The sequence below is a fragment of the Gadus morhua genome, chromosome 8, assembly GCF_902167405.1.
Source record: "Gadus morhua chromosome 8, gadMor3.0, whole genome shotgun sequence".
Classification (NCBI taxonomy): domain Eukaryota; kingdom Metazoa; phylum Chordata; class Actinopteri; order Gadiformes; family Gadidae; genus Gadus; species Gadus morhua.
This window is the reverse complement of record NC_044055.1, coordinates 22,037,241-22,059,730: the sequence shown is the minus strand read 5'-3', so window position 1 is coordinate 22,059,730 and position 22,490 is coordinate 22,037,241. Positions and strand designations below refer to the sequence as shown.

At 46.9% G+C, this 22,490-nt stretch overlaps 2 protein-coding genes across 3 annotated transcripts in view; both read left to right on the top strand.

Annotated features, from left to right (window-relative positions):
* The first annotated feature begins 11,092 nt into the window (after positions 1-11,092).
* Positions 11,093-14,114, top strand: LOC115549557 (uncharacterized). The gene is made up of 3 exons (XM_030364831.1): positions 11,093-11,887; positions 12,580-12,770; positions 13,042-14,114. The coding sequence occupies exons 1-3, from the start codon at positions 11,690-11,692 to the stop codon at positions 13,607-13,609; spliced, it is 957 nt and encodes a 318-aa protein (XP_030220691.1). The 5' UTR covers positions 11,093-11,689; the 3' UTR covers positions 13,610-14,114.
* Positions 14,115-16,339: 2,225 nt separating this feature from the next.
* pgap6 (post-glycosylphosphatidylinositol attachment to proteins 6) overlaps positions 16,340-22,490 on the top strand; it is a 9,490-nt gene continuing 3,339 nt past the window's right edge. The window contains exons 1-10 of one of the 2 annotated variants that reach the window (XM_030364398.1): positions 16,340-16,500; positions 16,826-17,015; positions 17,470-17,671; positions 18,079-18,206; positions 18,606-18,874; positions 19,597-19,928; positions 20,135-20,231; positions 21,091-21,205; positions 21,562-21,701; positions 22,391-22,490. The exon at positions 22,391-22,490 is cut by the window's right edge and continues 79 nt beyond it. In XM_030364398.1, the coding sequence (XP_030220258.1) occupies positions 16,437-16,500; positions 16,826-17,015; positions 17,470-17,671; positions 18,079-18,206; positions 18,606-18,874; positions 19,597-19,928; positions 20,135-20,231; positions 21,091-21,205; positions 21,562-21,701; positions 22,391-22,490 (1,637 nt within the window). In that variant the 5' untranslated portion in view covers positions 16,340-16,436. Of the gene's footprint in view, positions 16,501-16,825; positions 17,016-17,469; positions 17,672-18,078; positions 18,207-18,605; positions 18,875-19,596; positions 19,929-20,134; positions 20,232-21,090; positions 21,206-21,558; positions 21,702-22,390 lie in introns of both variants that reach the window. The other variant, XM_030364397.1, reaches the window with a different exon arrangement.

Below are 22,490 nucleotides of genomic sequence, written 5' to 3'. Positions count from 1 at the left end.
GAGCAGGGCCCTGGCGCCCTCTGAGCCTTCTGTGAGCGGGCCGTTGGTGGTTTAGAGTAGATTGTCTGTTTTTAATTGAAGGTCACATGACACGAGGCTGCGTCTAATTCTGCGGCTAATTGGCGACAACCTTCCTCGTTTGAGAGAGTAGGTCTTCTGCAGGGTTGTTTTCTATCCCTGCTCACCTAGGTATCTTTTCGGTATAGTCATTTCTGATTTCCCTTTCCCTTTCTATCTATAACTCTGTCTCTTTCTTTCACTCTCTTTCTATCTCTATCACTCTCCCTCCCGTTTACTTTCTCTTTCCCACCATTAACCTCTCCTAAACCAATTATATCTCAAATAACCCATGGATTCCCGGATCAGACTTTTCTTTGGATGAATGAAACCCTGGTGTTTTAAGTCCTATTTTTGGTGGACAAACAGTTTTGAAACATACTGTTCTCGTTCCAGTGGCACACACACAAACCATTTTTCAGCTATCTCCGGATGTGGATGACCGCCATTAGGGCTAACAAGCAGACCTTCCGTGATAACTTGGGGATCCAACTGAATTATGTATTTATTTTGCTTTGAGCTGAAACGCACAATCTCTCTATTTTGTCTAGCTGCGATAAGAAACACACTTTCTCGATCACTGGTGCTTGACCTGCTAACAGCCCAGTCTCTTTCATGTGGTCAATTTATTTATTTTTTTCCCAATAGAAATGTGCCCCCCCCCCCCAGACACACACACACACACACACACACACACACACACACACACACACACACACACACACACACACATGCACAAACACATACATGGTAGAGGGACAGGTAAATAGGCAATACATTTTCTCATCACACGTTGTCAACAAATACAATTGCCCTAACCCTCTGGGGCTATATATAACTTTATTTTGAAACAATAGAAGACGGGGCTGTTATTAACAAGGTCTATTCTGAGGCCTATAGAAGGAGGAATTCTCCCATTGTGAGCCACAATAGCGCCACTTGAGACTGAACGACGAGGAAAGGAACAGGGGGCGATGGAGACGACGTGAATAAGAACAGGGAGGGCACGACGGGGAGTCAGACACCAAGACCAAACAAAGACTCTGCTTATCGTTTTATCTCAAATAAAAAATCTAAAACAGAACATTTTCTGTGCCAGCACCCTTAGTCTCCTCTCACCACTCCCCCCCCCCCCCCCCCCCCCCCCCCTTCAATGGTGTTGACGCCAGTTGGCATTACGTGGTCGTTGTTGTTAAGGTCACCCTGCCATGGGCTGACGAATGGAGAGGTGGAGGAGAGAGGGAGGGGGAGGGAGGCTGAGGTGGGAGGCAACAGCCTGGCTGATAAGTGACCTCATTAAAACCCAGACTCTGGATGTGTTTTATTCATTCCAAGAGCTCCATGACGACGGGACCCCGGAGGCGGTTCTGGTTTCAATGCTGGGTTTGTGGCTCTCTCTGGGCCCCGGGCCCTAACGTCCACAATGTCCCCGAGAGGTGAGGCTTCAGGGGCCATCACACACATATAAAAATACCTTCATGCAAATAGCTAGCTAACGCTATAGTGTATAGTAAGAATATGTGTTTACATGCATGTGTGTTAACATGCATGTGTGTTTACATGCGTGTATGTTTACATGCATGTGTGTGTGTTTACATGCTGTGGCAACCCGGCACGGTGAGCGAACCACCTCCTCCCAAACAGGACACAACTTTGAGGGGAAAAGCCAAAAAAGGCATGTTTAATCAAGAACCTAACAAAGTCTCTCAAAACACAAATAACGTAAAACCTGGGAGGAATCAACGGTCCCCTCCATTGTGGGTGGAATACCCCCACGAGGACCGGTCTCTCCGTGCAGGAGCTCCAGGGCTGGGAGAGCCCGAATGATTGGAGAAGCGGGCTATTTAAGCCCTGCTTCTCCACCTGTTCCTCTGGTGCTCTGAATCTCCTTACTTGGCAACGGCCGGGTTGCCACAATGCGTGTGTGTTTACATGCGTGTGTGTTTACATGCATGAATGTTTACATGCGTGTGTGTTAACATGCATGTGTGTTAACATGCGTGTGTGTGGTCAGGTTGTCTTCTTGGGTGATTTCCTAAAGTCAAAGAAGGGTGAATGCGCCGCAAAGCCAATAAAAACAGGCCCCCTTCATATTGTAAAACATTTGTATTAAACATAATAGAATATAAAAAAATATATAAATAAAAAAAATATCAGAAATGATTTCACGCTTTACAAATCTACAAGGAAGGTGGATTCAGAAAGGTACCTTCTTAATGACACAAAGTTACTATTTGAATGCAGTATTTTACAGATAATGTTGAAGGCCTGATGATGTTTGAAGTGTTTCAATAAACAACGCCATTGGTTGAGAAGTTTAAGACAAAAACCATAGCCAAGGTCCTGTCTCCCAGCATGAGGGACCCTCACAGGAGGTTGCGGTTTCCCCAATGTCTGCCGCTTCAGTCAAGGAACAGTCAGATGCCAACACACTATCCAGGAAACTCATGGCGTTTCCGCAGTACCACACGACAGGATGACAACCCTGACATTCCTTCCCAAGCTGCTCCAGCTGCCCCTAACCCAAGTGTTTTGGAGAAAAAATTATTACTTCTCATTTCTGCCCTAATTATTTGGGTTCTGTGGGATAATGGAACCTCATAGAACTGATTTAATTTCAGACAGTTGTATCATTACATTCAAAATTGCTGGGAGTTGGGAGAAATATACAAGAAATACTGTTCTCTAGTGAATCAGGTAATAAGTCAGAAGGCAACATCACTCCATCATTTAAATATTGATCCAGAAAGTAACAAGTGTTGAATAAAATAAAATTGTGTTTGAATAGACAGACAGATAAAACAGTACCTTTATCTTAAAGGATAATGTTCAGCGAAAAGGGTGATGCAGCAACCTGACACTAATTGATTATAATAACTGTGAGCTACCTTTCATATTTCTTTGCAGCAGAAGTTCCACTTTGCTTGGCATTCTTGCGCATTTCAACAAGTTCACAGGAATAAGAAGATATAAAAAATACACTTCGGTCAGTCAACGAACACACAGATTTTTTTATGATGTTGATTACAGTTAGAAGCTTCCTTGTAGGATGGCGTTTCTGGTCGAACTGATGTTTCGGCCTGAATTTGTGATTCAATATCAAACTCAGGCTGGAAAATGTACGGCTGAACCAAAGCCAATTGATACCAGCAATATTTACAGATGCTTGTAACTAAGGGCGTGTGATGGCTGACACATGCCCTAAGCACTGTGTGCCAGCTGTCAATCAGATGGGGCTGGCCTTTTTAGATCAGGGGGCCTAAAAGTTAAAATCGAGTATTTCTGACAAAGGCTGAAAGCAGTTCTGCGGCAATGAACATTGTGAGAATATAAAGTGCATTTATTTACATTAAAGCATGTAAACCTATTGTAGTAGTACCCCCAAACAAAATCATTAACCACAAATGTTGCAGAATATGACCCCTTTAAATCCTAAGATTATCCTTTGTATTCCGTCGTCTTTTACTAAAGATATCAACTTTTGATATGGTTCCCTTTTCATCTCTCGGTCTGTCTCCTTGTCTCTCACTGCTCACCCATGTGATAATTCTGAATGAATGTGCATCTGTTTCTTGTCCGTCCATTGGTCCGGTTGATTTTTCTATCTCTCTTTCTTCCTCTCAACTACCTCTCTTTCACCAGTACTGTTATACTACTATCTGACCGTAGGGAGTGGGGGAGTTTACATGTACTTGAATTGCGTGCTAAGTCCAGCGATGCCATAAAGTAGTTTATGCCATCTTGAGTAGCTTAAACCCTCACCCTGAGCCTCCTCAATCAAGGAGGATTCTGGGATTTCTTGGCGGGGGGGTGGGAGGGGGGGGGGGGGGGGGGGGCGGGATGATTGCAAGTAATTCCATCTGGCTTCTCTCTCAGAGTCAGTGGAGAATGTAAACACACAGGGGGGAGCCGGGGCAGGGGGGTTGGGGGACGTGCTCTGCCATCATTCTTGCAAGTGTGTGTGTGTGTGTGTGTGTGTGTGTGTGTGTGTGTGTGTGTGTGTGTGTGTGTGTGTGTGTGTGTGTGTGTGTGTGTGTGCGTGTGTGTGTGTGTGTGTGTGTGTGTGTGTGTGTTGGTCTCTGCCTGTCTGGATGGGTCTTCCAGCTTTTGAAGCACATACCCACACACACACGCACGCGCGCACACACACACGCACACACGCACACACACACACACACACTTACACACACACACACACACACACACACACATTTCTGCACAAACACATAGCACATACCAGCACACACACTCCCACCTTCATTGAAACACCCGTATATTGGTAACAACATATGATTAGCCTGATTGTAATGCTAGGACACAGTGTTTATTCTGGGCCGGAGAGGTCTCCTCAGGGTCGGGCCGCTCCGCACGGTGCCCCTCTCTTAGCCCTACGCCCACTGGAGGCTAACAAACCACAGACTGGAAGCATGGTGGACAGCTAGCCACCGCGGTGTGTTGTGATAACAACAGGTTGTATTATATTACAGGCTATAATATAACATCATGTTGTATTATATTATAGGCTATAATATAACCTGTAATATTATAGTTCTCGTCTGCACCTGAACCCTTTCCCCCCTCCACGGGTCAGCAGGGAATCCTCGCCCCGTCTGCGGAGGTCATGAACGTGGATTTATGAAGCAGGCCATGGGAAAGCTGGACTCACTTTTCTGGAAACACACAAAAACACGGCTCATTTCACACCGGCTTCCCCTCACCCCGGCACGGCCCTCCTCGCCTGCAGCCCCAAAAACAAGAAAGAAAAACCTCAAAATCAGGCCCTCTCCGCAACACCACCCCACCACCACCTTCCAAAGCCCCCCCCCCCAAGCCCGAGCAATTCCACCTCCATAGGGGGAATGTGATGCTGCCCCCACCTCCCACCCCACCAACCAACCCAGCCCCTCGCTTTCTCTGCTGATGGAATTCCAGTACAAACCACATCCATATGTGTGTACGACGGCACCCCATGGTAAGGAGGCCGGAGGGGGGGTGTGCATCGCTGACGGGCCTGACGGGGCTCAAGCTCCGGCTCCATCAAAGGTTTTTCTCCTGCCCTGGTCGGACACGTCGGCCCAGCGGCTGAGCCTGATGTGTTCTGTCAGCGCGGCTGGAGGGAGGGTCTTTGTGGAGGGGTGGACGCGGTGCGGGTGGTGATTGTGGTGGAGGTGGAGGTGGAGGTGGGGACGGTGCTGATGATAGTGGTGGAGGAGGGAGAGGTCGTGCTGGTGAGGATCGTCTTATATCTTCTTGTATGGTGCTGGTGGTGGAGATGGTTGATGGCTGTGGTGGTGCTGTTGGTCACGGTAGTGGGAGTGGGGTGGTGGTGGAGATGGTGATGGCTGTGGTGGTGCTGTTGGTCACGGTCGTGGGGGTGGTGGTGATGGTGGGGATGGCTGTCGTGGTGTTGGGGGTCGTGGTGGGGGTGGTGGTGGTGGTGGGGTTTCGAGGGTGGGGGTGGCGGTGGTGGGGATGTCTGTGGTGGGGGTGGGGGTGGGGGTGGTGGGGGTGATGTGTGGGATGAAGAGGAGGGTGAGAGGGGTGGGTACCGATGGGTGCCAAGTACTGTCAATGCCGGGGAAATGGTGCTGGTGGTGTGTGTGTGTGTGTGTGTGTGTGTGTGTGTGTGTATGTGTGTGTGTGTGTGTGTGTGTGTGTGTGTGTGTGTGTGTGTGTGTGTGTGTGTGTGTGTGTGTGTGTGTGTGTGTGTGTGTGTGTGTGTGAGTGTGTGTGTAGTCCAGGGGCCGCTCGTGTTATGGGGCCCCGGCCCAGAGAGAGGGAGGGGAGGTGAGAGATGGAAAGTAAGATGGGAAGAGAACAGGAGACAGCGGGAGCACCTTGCCTGATTTAGTCTGAAGCTTCAGCTTTTCCTCGCACTCTTCCTGAATCCTTTGTTTTGTCTGGGCGCCTGCCAGGTGACCTCTGACCTCCGGGCTTTCCTTTCTTAATGTCATTCCTCAGGCATGCTGCTGTGACCCCCGCCGCGGCCCCCAATGGCCTGTTAAGAGAAAACAGAGAATTTACAGGAACTCAGACTCAGGGAGAATGAAGAAAAAAAAAATACTCATTTCCCCCCAAGGCGTCCGTATTTCATCCAGTCCTAAACTTGTCATCAGTTAGTCACTTGCGTCCTCTTACACTGAAGTCAGGAGTGTTTGTCTCTACGTTCCTCGGAGGAGCTGGGGAGTCAGCGTTGCACTGGGCTCCTATCTGAAAGAGCACAGTGGTTCTGCATAATCTGCAACCAGAGCCAGAATCCAGATCCATCCAACATGGTGGATGGACAGATCCACTGTTTAGTGAACAACAGCGTACCGTGGGAGTTAGATAGGAGGGTCAGGTTGTGTTGGAGGTGCTTATGAGGGCGGTGGTGGAGGAGGAAGGGGTTGGTGCTGGTGTTAGTCGATGGAAGATGGAGGGGAGGTTGTTTTGCATGTTTGACCTGGCAATAACAGCCCCTTTTTGTTTTAGTTTCCTCTCTCATTAGAGATCGGCTTGCAGGTTCAGATCAGCTCAACAAGGTCACCTCCATTTGGATGTCTCCAGAAATAAATTGTGCATGTACGTGCTTATCCTCAAAACAGGGGAATCAGAGCAGGGTTAGTTATTTATTTCACATGGCCCACTTCCTCTGCATGAAGAACTAACAGAGCGGTACGAGACATGAAGTGCATTCAACACGTTTCTTTTGTTGCTCTTACATTACATTAAGCAAATCAGTATTATTTTATTTATTCATCTGTAATTCCATCTGTTGTCCTTGGAAACCTGGTCTTAATGATGTAACGCTAGACTCTGTTTTGCTCCACGCTTGTCTGCATCCTAATTGTACTAGACTCTAACGAACTGAACCAGTACATAGATGAGATCATCTGTTCCTGCTCCTCGACCCGCACTGACCAAACATTTGTACAGAAAAGAAAACACTTGTGGTTATCGAAGGTCAAATTGTTAAATAGTGCATATAATGAAGCATAAAACACTGCAGACATTTTCATTTTTAACATAAAAATATTTTCCTATTGACCTCCACAAGAAATACACAACAAACAGAACTCAGCAAATCTTAATTTGCAATTTGTATGTTCAAATTAATTTGAATGAATTGAGACACATTTCATATTTTATTTTTATGACATGAATCTTAAATAAACACTTTGTTTCTCTGGATACGAGTGGCTGCCAAAATAAAAACTGAATCATTCCTCCCTCCTAGGAATGAGCGTTAAGTAAAAGGACACAGCCTATACGAAGTGTTGGTATGCTCCAGAGAGTAGCAGTGGCTGGCTCCCCAGCTCCAAATCCCCCGGGGGCCACAAACACACCAGCATGAATCCTGGCCCGTCCCCTGAGCTCTGCTGAGGAAAAAAATCCTGTTTAAGTTCCATCACCACAGAAACATTCCCTGGGGCTGTTTATTCGAGAATGTTAATGTGCTTGGAAATCTGCTGGCCCCTGCTGGCCCCCACGGCCCCTGACACTCTTCTGGGGTTTCCTATCAGGGCTTCGATCGAACCCGGTCACAGGACCCTCTTACTGCCATCTGTTTAAACAGCAACACACTGATGGACGGGGGGAATGTGTTGGTTTGAAGCACAGGGACCTTGGGGGGCCCGTTATGTGTGGTGTCGGTTGCTCTGTGCACAACGTTTAGCGGGCTGCGCAGAGGGCCTGGCCAGTGTATCGTATATAGTACCTAGTATATGACCCCATGATGCAGTTTTTTGCGATGGAATATGTGGCAAGATCTGTTGTTGACCCCCATCCCAAATGAACTTGGTTCAATCGCTCAGTCTACTATAGACAGAGAGCTGCCCCGGCCTAACCCCTGCTCCTTCATGACCTTTATCTGTGTCTGTTAAATAGATAGCAGTAGGCCTTATCTGTCTCATCAATCTGTGGGTAGACTATCAGCCTCTAGGCCAGAGCTGATATTGGTGGACGTGTTCAAGGCATTTGTTCCGAGCTGTAAACATTTCTCAGTTCCTAGAAGTGTCTTTTTTCCCGTTGTCTGCTCTGCATCACGCGGAATGAAGGAAAACAGCGCAATTAGGCGGTTGTAAATGGTTCCGTCCCCACATACGAGAGCCATTAGTCAGTGCACTCACTGGATCTCTACGCCCCCCCCCCCCGCCATTCTAAAGGGAAACAGATGCACCGTGCTGCGGGATCCGACTCAACAACATGAGTCCAACGCAGTGGGAGAGGGAACTCTTTAGGGATCTTTAATGGAACGTGGTCTGAGAAGAGGAGTCAAGAAACAGCCCGCTTGTCAGACCCCTGTTTGGTATATCAAACCAAAGCCAACTTCCATCACACTCTGTGTTCACACTGAGTGTTCAACCTTCCAGTCCTCAGACTTGGACGTATTGGAGTCTTTTTTGCGTAACAAAACCTGGCCAGCTTTGGCAAAGTGTTCCACGGCAGTATAATTGAGCTATAACGTTTACGTTATGCGCTATAAAGTATCAGCCCGTAGTATAATGCTACACAATCCGCACTAATTGGCTTTGTGCAGCAGTCAGGTGCCCCCACCAATCATGTGGACCGGAGGGGCTTCCTGCCCCAGTGGCCTCATTCCACCACTGACCCAATAACACACACACACACACACACACACACACACACACACACACACACACACACACACACACACACACACACACACACACACACACACACACACACACGTACACACAAACACACAAAAACAACGCAATGCAATAACGCATGTTAAAACATGTACACACACTGATATACAATAACACACATAAACACACACTCATACACATACCCACACGTACATGCACACACACACACACACACACATATACATACTGTATGCACACACACACAGCCACACACACATAAACGTCACACAATCAGACACACACACAAAATCACGCACACACACACACACAAACAAACACAAACACACACACACACAGACACACACTCAAACACATAAACACACACACACAAACACACACACACAAACACACACACACATACACACCAGGCTCAGGGGGTCCATTACTGGGAAACTCGGCAAGTGCCTCTTTTCCAGTAAAATGTTCATGAGTAACCATGACTACAAGATGAATGGTGTTTGTCTTAGTGTTGAATATGGTTTCATATCTGATTTGTGGATGTATGTGGACCTAAGTTAAGCCCTCCACACACATGCACACACAAACACACACACACACACACTCACACACACACACACACACACACACACACACACACACACACACACACACACACACACACACAAACATACACACAAACACACACACACACATACACATACACATACACATACACACACACACACACACACACACACACACACACACACACACACACACACACACACACACACACACAAACATGGCAGAACATAATCTTGTTAACTCCCCAAGCAACCCACATATCATTTTTATGATTCACATTAAAGCACAGTGCCAACTTGCACTGACAGATGCAGTAAAACCTTATCGGCTCACAATGACGGACTTTCGATGACTTCATCATGTTGGACTCTTTTTTTTTATGTTTATCTAACTTAATGGTTACGCTGCATGAAAGAGGAAGTGAAAGAGACCCTAACTAATAATAATTTTAAAAAAAGAAACGCAAGCCAGCTCTACCTGGGGTAACGCTAACCTTGGGTTGAGGGAAGGGGGGTTGGGTCATGAGCAACGGCCCTGTGGCACGGGTAGTATTTTACGACACTCCCTTGGGACTAGTAAGTATTTATATTTATACCTCCCTCATTCCTGCAGCTTCCCATTGCATAAAAAATTGGCTGCAGTGCGGTGCCAACTTTGTTGACAAATTGACTTTTTGTATAACGTGGTTCGTACGATGAGGTCACCGGAATTTATAAACAGAAATCTATTTATTTTTATCACAAATCTGATTGAAAAAACATAACAGCAAGAACCATATTCATTTCAATGACTTCCAAATGTGAGGCCATAAAGCTCAGAATTAAGTGGCCCTCCAGGTATTTTTAAAAGTTTGCTTCCATCATTATCGCATCATTATAACCTCTCGTGCATGGCGATTGCGTTGAATATATATTATGTATTGAATATAACCCCAGATGTGAGCAAGTACAAGTTCCCCACCTGGATCATTGTCATCTCTAGACCATGGACTCTAGGATCCACGTGACCTCGTCCCTATGGCACTTCCTTAGACATTTACTATCATCTAGCGGCCGTTGGAGATATAACACGCAGTTTGAAATGTGTGTGTATAACCCTAATGTCTGAAGCTCGACTGCTAAATGCGCAAAAACCCGCAAATAGATTTTCGGATATTCGTAAATTCATATGGGCCAGGCCAGCATTTATTCCGATGGGATACAATGCTGTGGATAAAGCCTAATGAAAACCAAAACATCAACGTCAGATGATGCAGTAGAGACGCGTTTATTGTATGGAGGACCGAAAAGAGAGCAGAAGGGAATTAACAGGAGGTGGACAGGGAAGGATGGATGACAGGCAGGCCACGCTTCTGACAGGTAGGCAGGTTGATGAGCACACTGGGATGATGGCAGGCACGTAGGGTTGGTGATCCTGGGGCAAGGAGAACACGAGATGATATACAGGAGGAATCCTGGAGCACGAAATGAACTTAGAAATACAAAATTCACTTCTGCAGAAACTGGTTCTCTGAAGAACCGGGCTTTAAGTATGGCAGTGATGATGACCGGAGATGGATGGCAGGTGTGCATGTCTAACCGGTACACACCGGGGAAATCGAGGGATCGCCTTGCCCAAGAGGGGGAGACAAAGCAAAGCCTCTGCTGGGTACCGGGAACAGTAACACTTTTTAGAGAATATGTTTCATTGAATGTGGGGCAGATTCACAGGGCAAACCATGTGAACCTTTTGCCTGCGTGTTAGCATGTTGGCTGCCTCCCTGTGGTCTCAGGCAGACCACTGGCTGAGGGGCAGGCCTAATGTGTGATTATTATTTCACACATTAAGGAACAATTGGTTAATGCATAAACGTAATAGTTTGTTGTTGTAACATTGTCATGAGGTATAATTATTTTGGATTTCACATTCTACTTCTAAATATATATTTGATAATACAACAATGACGATCAATCATCAAACTCAAAACTGTTTCTGATCATTTTAAACAATGAACCTCCTCTACAAAGGATGGTCTGTTTTCAAGCTCATCTGGAAATGTGAAGGACGCACTGGGGAGTTCATGTGACCTCCTGTTTGGAGCGGCTTTCCGGCTATTGTGTCCCAGGACTATGGACGGTAGTTCTAGCATTATTCACAGCCTGTGTAACAGAAGCTCTACAAACTGAAACTGGGGTGACACATGATCCAAATTTACATCGTTGTCTCACATGGGGTATTCTTTGGAAGGTGTGTCATTCATTTGGGCAATAGGTTTATAGTGGATAATTCAGGAATACACATTTCACAAAGGGAGTATTGTAGCCGATTGAAATCGAGATTTTGGCAACGGCAATTTTCAAGTCTGTCGAGTTTGTTGGGTATCGAGCATCTCCCGGTGGCGCATCAAAGGGCGCAGCGCTTTTACGCACAGGAACGAAACCACTCTGCCCCGGAGAGTCGGTGGAACTTGTGGCTCAATGGCATCATGGACTTCAAGCGACTCGTTACCAGATCTGAAAGAACTGGAGAAAAAGATTGGGCGAAAAACACCGGAAAGTCTTGTTGCTTCGATAAGAGATCATGCGATGGATTGCAACGAGAAAGGGGACCAAAATGACATCGATAAGGACAACGAAAGCTTTTCTGAAAAGATTCAACACCTGAAACGAGAGATGGTAAGGACTTAATCAGTTCAACTTAAGCGTGTAGCTTTTATATTGTTAGATTGTATATTTTCATTGAATGAAAATAATCTCGTGCATGCGAGAGGTGGTCCTTTTCTCAGCGACCACTAGCCCTCTGTCCCCCCTGAAGACTTCTTCCTCGTCCCTCCGTCATCTTGGAACATGTGTTATCCACCGAGTTGTACCATGCAGGCCTACATTGAACCAGTCCACCTGCTAGTGCTTATAAATTATAGACTGCCATGACTTTCTAAGCCGCGCCTCTCATCTCCTCTCCTCCTGCTCTCCTCTTCACCTGCTTCCACCATATCTGACAATTGACAACACACGCATGCTTGCACACGATGCACGCCCGTGTATTGTATCTCCATATTCTCTGTCTATATATTTTTTGTTACATATTGTTATTCGTTATTTGTTACTTCTTTGCAGGGTTCAGAATGCTTAAAATCCAAGCATTTCATCGCCACTAATAACCTCTCCTTGAAGCTTGTAATTGGTTAGCAATTGGGTGTTTAATTAAAGTTAGTTATAGCCTGTGTGTGTGTGTGTGTGTGTGTGTGTGTGTGTGTGTGTGTGTGTGTGTGTGTGTGTGTGTGTGTGTGTGTGTGTGTGCGTGTGTGCGTGCGTGCGTGCGTGCGTGTGTGTGTGTGTGCGTGTGTGTGTGTGTGTGTGTGGTACAGCGGGGTCTCCGGCGGGCTGACGTGCAGATCCTGTGGCAGCTGGTGGCGGTGCACGAGGGCCTGGAGGCGCTGCGCTGGCTGGAGGAGGAGCCGGGGGGGGCTCTGGCCAGCGGAGCCAGCAGTCTAACGGGCAGCCAGAGCAGCCTGGGCACCGCCGAGGGAGCCTGCTGGCCCTCCCTCATCCCCAGCAGGTCAGCCCCATTCAGACTTTCAGCCCTTCATTCATTGCAGAACAACAATGACGACCATCACCGCTAGAGAACTGCAGCACTGCATGTCAATCCCCCGCTGCACAAGAACTGTGTGTGTGAGAATTTGGCAACGGCTGTACAAATGCTTTATTCTGTGCACTGCTCAGACTGCCAAACCACGCTGCTTTCAGAACTTCCTTCTTATCATGACTGGTTTTTACTGCGAGTCTCCGTGGTGAATGTCTTTGTGTCGTCTCTCCTTGAGGAGCAGTCCTGTACACGGGGAGTGCTCTCCTCCCAGGACGGAGCCCGCAGGAGTCCCTCTGTCGCCTCACCAGGAGACCCCCCAGGCTGCCAACCAGAAGGGACAGAGCCTCCCAAAGCCCGCCCTCTGGTCGGAGGAGGCGGGCTCTACCTCGGGACCAGCGGGCCCCGAGAGGGGGGTCAGAGACATCAGGTGGAGCATCGGCCGCAACAAACGAACACCATCATGTAGCACCAGCCCTGACCCCGGGGGGTCGGACACGGGAACGCCGCCCAGGACGTGTTCACAGGGAGACGGCTCGCTGCCGACCGCGCCGCGGGACTACCAGAACAGCACGCAGGCCGTCAGGACGGCCCTGGACAGCAAGAGGCCGAAGAGGGGGAGTGGTGGGGGTTCGGCCCCAACCAATCACAAAGGAGAGACGAAGACGCAGGGCGATGTCCCTGAGGGGAGTGTCCAGAGGGCCGCCGGGAGGCGGGGGGGCGAGGAGGAGCTCAGTGTGGAGGCGGCGCTGTTTGGGTATGATGCTCAGTGGCGCTGGGTGGAGTCACAGGATGATGTGACATTTTTATGATCCTTTTGAAATTCAGATTATTTTTGAATGCTAATTTTTGGAGGACACATTTAGGATCTTACTATTACATTTTATAATGATAATAAGTGCCTGAGATAACAATGCCTGAAAGATAAATGCTGTTTGACAGATTTGGAATACGATTAATGTTTTTCATTCTCAAAAGACTCTCCAAAAAGTACAAATAATATAGATGTATAAGATATTAATTATATCGATATAAAGATAGTATTTTTTTGCAAAGGATTCATCAACTATAAAGTATGAGTTTGTATGTTTTATATATCCCTATATTACCTAATGTTGCATCACCAATTGAGGTGTTGATTGATCTGGCAAACAACAATATGGTCACAATAGTGTCGGTGTTGCTCTAGGCCTTTGTCTAATGATATTGTGTTTCACTTTAATATAATGATGGATAATACGTTTAAAAACCACACTCATGGGGCTAATGTTGTGGACAAATTGTGATTCAATAAACATCTGTAACATCTGTGTTTCATTTGAAATAGCGTACGCTTCATGATAAGATTCACATCGCTACGATATTTATTCTGCTGGAGAGCGAGTCAACTTTATGTTGTCCTCTAAGCCAACCTTATTCTAAAGGATCCTACAAATAAAAATGTTAAGTGTATATCCACAGCTATGGATCAGATCACCAATTGGCTAAACCGTTCCTGCTTCCAACTTAATAGAAATAAAATTGTAGGAAGGATTTTCACCAAAACAAAATGTAACATTGTGTTGAATATAACAAACTCAGGTCAAAACATTAGTATTGTGCCACAATTTAAGTATCTGGGCATTATTATTGATTCTTATCTTTCTTTCAAAGCACAAATTAAGAAAGTGTACAACAGGGACAAGTTTAGCCTAGCCAATTTTAAATATATTAGAAACGCACTAACTTTTAATGCTGCCAAACTATACATGGATGCCATGATTTTGTCACATCTGACATACTGTACGACAAGCTGGGGACAAACTAACAGTTTGTCATTGAAGCCAATAGCAACTCTTTACAAGAAAACACTCAAAGTTTTGGACCAGAAGCCTAACAGGTCACATCATTGTATTATATTAAATAACTATAAACTGCTGAGCTGGGAAGATTTAATCAAATATAAAAACATCTGCCTGGTCTTCAAAATTCTGCATATAACAGCTCCTCCTCCTTTAAACCCATTCATAATCCAACCCAAAAGCAGCAATCAGATCACAAGAGGCACCACACGGGGTGACCTTCTAATTCCATTTAGGAAAAGCACATTTGGTAAACAATAATTTTAGTTAGAGCAATACAAGATTGGATTTCACTGCCTACAACTATCAGAGATATACATACATTCTCTACTTTTGCATCACACCTTAAAATATGTGTCCGACAACTGTTCTGCACACAATAATATCTGTCAGAGGTGATGTGTCTGCTTGATGTGAGTCATTGTTGCCGCGGCTCCATCTCTGTTACCTGCCATGTTCTGTCTTGTATGTGCCTTCAATGTGACCTCTGTGGCCTCTTTTCCCTTGTCCCCTGTGTATTGTTTTGTTACTTGAACTGCTTTGACGTCTATGCCGTCATCTGTGCTTGTTCTTGCTCCAAATGTGTGCAATATGTTTGTGCAATTGTTTTTCTTTTTCCCCTTTCGCTTAGGCCTGCTGTAATTATAAATGTAATGTGTTTTATTCATATTAGGGGTCCGAGCAGCGAAGCTGCTTGGATTAGAGCAATATGAACAGGCTGAACATAACCTTCTGTCAATGCCACTCATTTAAGAAACACAACAGTGAACAGCACCTGAAATTCATCTGGCAATCGACATTACGGCCCATTCGTTTCCAAGAATCTGACTGCCATGAAACAGTAGGGCACTTCTTTGTCAAGCATTTTCCCTTCATAATTAACTCTCTCGTCATATTTATGTTTTTTCCGTTAGTGTTCTTGACTACAAGGGTTTAATTTCCCCAGAATTTCAAAGATTTTTCAGGTATATGCTTTTAAGAAAGCCCTTAATTCACTTGAGAAATGTGTGCTTGGAGGTTTCTGGATGTTTATCAATAGACAATTTCCATGTGAATGATGCTGCAGTTTAGATTTATCAGTGGCTCAATGGGATAATGCCTTGTGCAGGTGATCCTTAGGTTGAGAGTTCGAATCCTGATTAAAGCATGCTAAACATGATATTTGGCCATTGCTTTGCAGCTCACCTGAAAGCTGAGGCACAGTATTGCATTAAGTGGAACATCTTTCCTTCGTTTTGCTACTACTGTATATTATCCAGAATAGTGAAAACTGCCAGCAAAATAATTGGCCCACAGCAGCTCTCCATCTGGGCAGGTTGTGAGGAAGGCCCGGTGCATTTCAGCCAGCTCTGACCGTCCCCTCTGGGAGGAACCATCGGGTTGGAGGTACAGGCTGCCAAGGGTAAGGTGCAATAGGTATAACATTTCCTATATTCCTAGTGCAATAAATGCACTTAACAAGTGTTAAAACTGGACGGCAATTTCAATAAGCACTAAAGTGCTTTCTTTTTCAAATGGAATATACTTTTATTAACGAACAGTCGTATTTTATTTTGTTGCTTGTTGTTTTCTTTTTTTGTCTCATGTCTTTGTATATTTTGTATTTGTGTCTTTACCACTGCTGTAAAGTACAGAACTGAACAAAATAACATCAATAACAATCCACCAGCCACCGCTGACGTCACAGTGTTTACCCTCGAACCCGGAAGTTGCGGCGGGTCGAACTCTGCTTCGATTGGCTCGTGTTGTTGGACGTGAGAGCTAACATGTAAAGGCTCAGAAAGTTGACACGGGGAAAATGGAATTTCATATTATTCTATGTTTTCTCTTCGTTGCACTGACCGCTGTGTCCTCCGAAGACGGTGAGTATTTCATGTGTTTAATGTCCTTTAGACCGACGGCTGCTATCAGTGACCTCGCTAGAAGGTAGATATCCGCGGATGATCAATATTAATGTCCTGCTGTGGGGGATGTGTACCAATTATAGGTACCTCCTGAATCTTTATCCCTGTTAAACATACTGTATGTTAAATGTATAAGTGCTATATTGTCTGATTAATCTGTTTTAACCCGGCTGTTAGTCCAGTTCCAATGGTCCTTGATGGACATGTTCCAGGACCTATCAGCCATTTGGCTTCGCCCACCAGTATGATAGAAGCTGAGTGTGAGTTTGTCCTGTGGGTTCAGATGGACAGGTGGTCTTCGTCAAGGAGCTGTCGTCCAAGCCGGCCCAGAAGCTGTCCCGGTACGGCTGGTTCGGCAGCGCCCGGCTGCAGAGGTTCGTGATACCGGAGGACGCGGCCGTCGCGCGGTGGCGCTTCACGGTCACCAAGGGCCACAGATTCCCCGGCTTCTGTGGAGAGCACAATGTGACCATGTGAGCACTTTAATGACCATGGACCCCCCTATTTATTCCCCTGGCAGTTACCCCCTTTTTCCTTTTCCCTTTTCCCTTTCCTGTTTTGACTACTCTATATTTTTAGAATAACTGCATGTTTCCCCTCAGCCTCACTCCTCTCTCTTCGCAACATAATGCTTCCTTTTGTTGATGTATTTATTCTATACTACACGCATTAATGCTTAAGACCTAATTGTTCAATATTCAAGACTTCAGTTTGAGTATTGAGATATTATTAAACTATTATTATTATTACTATAATAATAGTAATTATTATTATAGCTATATTAGCTATTTATTATTACTAATTCTACTCATAAAACGATGTATTGTACAGAGTAGGCCGTGGTAAAACCAGAAGAAGCAGAGAGCGCAGCTCTCCTGTGTGTTCTGCGTGTCCCTCATGCAGTCTCCTCCTCTTCCTCTTCCTCAGTCATATCCGGTGGGGCGCGCCCCCGGTCGTTAACCCTGTGGGCCAGATGTTTCCCAACGACACAGCGTGGAGCCCCGCCCACTCTCTGCACCTGCCGGTGACCTCTCAGGCCACGGGGACCTTTAACCTCTCGGACCCCAGCCCTGGGGATTGGTATGTGGCCGCACACCTGCCCAGAGATGACGGGCGCATCGAACAGAAGGTGGGTAGTGAACCATTAGCATAAGTGAAGTAGGTTACGCAAGTTCAGCATTAGCCTGTTCTTAATTGAGCATAAGAGCAGAATTCAACATAGTGCATGCAAAGTTTCAACCTCCTCATGTTCTTTGTTGTGTTTAGCTCTTATACTTAATTAAGAACAGGCTTTGTTAAGACAAACTATTTCAACGTCTTGAGGTCTAACGAGGATAAAAATATGTGTATAGATCAGATCCAGGATAAGGTTGTCGTGGTTTGTGGATCAGTGCAAAGGTTTATGCAAAAAGTTTTTTTGCCACCCTAGTAAGCATTAACAAAATGTTTAACATATTTCTTGTCATCTAAATGTTGTCTGACTCTTTCTGACTCTGTCTCTCCTCCCTCCCTCCCCCTCGTCCCTCACCCACTTAGGGCTTTCCGTCCTGCTCCTACTACTTCCAGCCCCATCTGTCAATCAGGAGGGCCGTGGACACGCCTATCCTCCAGCCGACCTCCGGTCTTCCTCAGGCCGCCGCCCCGGACCGACCTGCTCGGCTAAAGTGAGGCTTCTGTCTGTACGCTCTGTTCTTGTAGTCGTGATGTATAGCGGGCTGTGGCCAAACCATACTGAGGGGTCAATCATGCCCACAGGGCCAAAGTTACAAAGAGTCACTTATTCAGTTGTATATGATAGTCTGATGATATGAAGGCTATGTTTATCTTTGTGAATGAATAAATCTGTCAAAGAACTTAGTAGGAGATGGTAGTCTGCAGTCCCTTAGATTATTTATTTAGGGGACGTCTTGAATACGGACTAATCTTCACAGTATTGAGGTTTTATTTCACTGGCTAGGGGGGCTGTTATGCTCATTCATTCATGTTCTAAAGGTTCAGTTGACCAATCAGGTGGCCTGGTCAGAAGTACCAGTGGTATAATTCTGTTTCTTTACGATCACCAGATTGTTTGTTCCGGAGTTTGTCTCCTCTCTGTCGGTGTCTTTGACGGACTGCCACTCGCAGACGGACCCGGGTGAAGAGGCGTGTCCGTTGGTCTTGAGACTTGGCTCCGCCTCTGCTTTGAAAGAGGGTCTTGTGACGGTGAACTGCTCGACCAATGGCTGCTCTGTAACACTCCTGGCCCCGCCCTGGCACACCTGGCTCCGCGTTGTTGTGGAGAGTAACCGTGAGAACCACACAGTGACCTTCAACGTCTCTTCAAATTACACAGGTGGGCTACGTCAACACAACACTTTAGCTCACTTCTTATTGGTCATTGTAGCACAGCTGCTTATTGGCCCCATCTCTGCGCCCGCCCCCTGGTGGACTGTAGCACCCGGTCGGCTGGATCTATCCATCATACTATGTTGTCAACTTGTGATGTCACTAGCGATGGGAGTACAAACACAAATGGGAGTGTCCACCTGGATGTATGATGGCTAGATCTCCCTCCAGTTGCTACAGTTCACTGGGTAGGCTGGTAGACTGTCCTACCCACCATACATCTAGGTGGACCCTCCCACTCGGGATGTCCCCAAGTCACAGGGGAGCGCAGATTATGAAAGAGTCTGATAATCAGTTGGTTCGAATCAGATAATTCAAACCAATAGCCAGTTCGAATCCTGAAAAAATCCACGGATGAGGTGCCCTTGAGCAAGGCATCTGAAACCACCACCTGCTCCCCGGGCGCTGCACCGCGGCAGCCCACTGCTCCGGGTGTGCCGGTGTGCCCCCATGTGTGTGCCCCCATGTGTGTGGACCTCAGTGTGTGGACCTCAGTGTGTGTATGTGTTCACCGGCTACCCGGATGGGTCAAAAGCAGAGAAAGAATTTCCCCCTAAAAAGGGATGAATAAAGGACTTAACTTAACTTAATAATGGGTGATCACACTCCCACCCGTTGGTCAAATAGGGACCCGTTCAACGCTTTTGAAGATGAATTTATAATTTCCAGTGAGCTGCAAGCCACAAAGCGTGGGCCTGTCGCCGGACATCATCGCGACCCACGGCAACAGCAGCGACCGCAACGCAACACTGGCGGGCAACCGCACTGCGGCCGCAGAGGGGGACCCCCCGGGCGAGCGGTCCGCGGCGGGAGCGCTGTCGCCGGGGTGCGTGTGGGACGTCCCAGTGCTGGCGGAGGAGCTGGACGTGCTGTCTGTTCGCTTCTCCCCGGCGGGCGGCCCTAACGTGAGCGTGGCGCGCTCCAACCCCACGCTGCTCAGCTACCCCCTGCACACCCTCACCAGCGGGGGCACGCTCAGCCTGCAGCTCACACTGAACACTGTGAGTAGCGCACGCACGCACGCACGCACGCACAGATCAATACTGCTTCATTCAATCTATCTGTTCTGTCTTTCATTGACTGTTCTTTTCCTGTGTGTGTGTGTGTGTGTGTGTGTGTGTGTGTGTGTGTGTGTGTGTGTGTGTGTGTGTGTGTGTGTGTGTGTGTGTGTGTGTGTGTGTGTGTGTGTGTGTGTGTGTGTGTGCAGACCAGTACCTCCCTGGGGAACAGCAGCAGTGTGGCAGCCTGCCTCTCGCCCTGGGCTCCGGTCCTCGGTCTCAGCGGCTCCCAGCCCTGTCAGACAGGTACAGCGCCCTCCTCAGGGCCTCCCCCTCGTGTTGTCGACGCTGTCATGACTTCAGCATTGGGCCAACCTCGTGATAAGGCTCCCTGAATAAGCATGTTCAATATTGTTGTTCCCAAACAATGATTAACCACAGGAGCTGAAATAACCTGAATGGCGTCATATGCCCTGTACCCCCTAACTTACGGGAAAACACAGAACAGCAATCCAGTATAGACCTGATTTATTGATTGACTTGCCTACAGGGATGACCGCCATGACAAGTGGCTCGAGCCAGTCACCAAGCTAATGCCGAGTTTACCACACATAGACTTTATTTAGGCCGGTTGTTTTAAAAAGATGAATAAAATAAAGGATTTATCCAGAAATAGCAAAGCCATGGGAAGTGTTTCCCATACATTGACTGGTTCATGGATTAACACTGGATAAGCCAGTGGGCACCATGTTGTAACCACACACTGTTTACTTTAAATATAGAGTGGCTAAACTAAGCGATGGTTTGGCTTGTTGTCAATCAATTATTTTTATTGACCCTTTCAATGGAGGGGTCAAATGTCAAAATTGAACAACTGGTTCTTGAGATATATCGAACTGTTGGGTCTCATCGATTCATCATTTTTGCATACGGTTTATTGTCTTTATATTGACTCCACCTAAACCTACATCTACTAAAATCTGTCTATCTTTTGCTCTAACTGCTCTACTTATAATGCACTATACCTTTCTTTGTGTGTGTGTGTGTGTGTGTGTGTGTGTGTGTGTGTGTGTGTGTGTGTGTGTGTGTGTGTGTGTGTGTGTGTGTGTGTGTGTGTGTGTGTGTGTGTGTGTGTGTGTGTGTGTGTGTGTGTGCGACCCTGTAGCCTTGTTCCCAGGTTACCGTCTCCATGTAAACAGCAGCTCTCCCAAGGCTGTGATCAGGCTGCCCTTTCCCCAGGCCGCTACGTGGTACCTCTCTCTGCAGCTCACCTGCAACAGGTAAAACGCACACGCACAAACCTGTCCTGTGCCAGCATGGGACTGGGTAGAGCGGGCATAGGGGGCTGAACTGGCCTGGAGTGGAACCCCAAGACCACTACACTGCCCTGTCTGTGGCGCAGCAGCAGAAGCAGAAGCCATTCTATGTCCACCATGACTGTATCTGGTTCAATAATGTCCTTATCCTGTTGGCTGACAATCTAATAGTCATACAGCACACTAAAGTCTGTGTGTGTGTGTGTGTGTGTGTGTGTGTGTGTGTGTGTGTGTGTGTGTGTGTGTGTGTGTGTGTGTGTGTGTGTGTGTGTGTGTGTGTGTGTGTGTGTGTGTGTGTGTGTGTGTGTGTGTCCCAGCAGTGGTTGCGGTAACGTGTCGGTGGTTTCCGTGGTGCCTGAGGTGTCAGTCAGTGCGTGTGTGGAGGACTGCGGGACCTACGGGGAGTGCAGGCTTCTGCGCTCAAACACCTACCTGTACGCTGCATGCGTCTGCAAGGCTGGTAGGACCCACACACCACACACACGCACGCACAGGCAGGCATTATGGTTCAACTGGTTTCAAAAGGGTTTGCGGTCCTTTTATTTGAACCGAGCTGATTCCGTTCACCTTCCTTCAGTTGCTGATGTCACACCCGCGTAGCTTTGACCTTCATCACCTAAACACAGTCTCCAAGATTATGAACAGTACGACAGAAATCATCACAGCATTTGGTTTTTCCTGTATTATCTCCTAAACAGCTCTCTGGTAAATGAAGTTCAATGCTTGGTTGCTAACTACCTGGAGCCCAGAAAGAGCAGAACGAAAGCCGGTCCTCCAGGAAATGGTGCCAACTATGTTGGTGTTCAACCACCGAGAGCACACAGACGCCCTGATGACAACATACAAATAAAAACAAACAAAAAACAAATGTACAATAGATATAAACAGTTGGTCAAACAACCAGAACAACATTTGAACATAGAGATAAATAATACAATAAATATACAATAGATGGAGGACAGACTCTCACTCGGTCACTAGGGCTGAGACCGTGGGGCTGAGCACAGTTAGTGTGTGTGTATGTGCTTCCCACAGTTGTTTTGTACAGAATGCAAATATCGAACAGAGAGTAGATAGTTATGCTTGTGCGTGTGCGTGTGCGTGTGTGTGTGTGTGTGTGTGTGTGTGTGTGTGTGTGTGCGTGTGCAGGCTGGAGCGGGTGGGGCTGTACGGACGGCTCGGCAGCGCTGTCGTACGGGCGCCAGGTGACCGCCACCCTACTGCTCACGCTCAGTAACCTCCTGTTCCT

Bases quoted from the DNA above. Each gene is read 5' to 3' on its own strand.
- LOC115549557 (XM_030364831.1), top strand. From the start codon at position 11,690: ATGGCATCATGGACTTCAAGCGACTCGTTACCAGATCTGAAAGAACTG. The intron at 11,888-12,579 runs GTAAGGACTTAA...TGTGTGGTACAG, and splicing joins AACACCTGAAACGAGAGATG to CGGGGTCTCCGGCGGGCTGA. The intron at 12,771-13,041 runs GTCAGCCCCATT...CTTGAGGAGCAG, and splicing joins CCCTCCCTCATCCCCAGCAG to TCCTGTACACGGGGAGTGCT.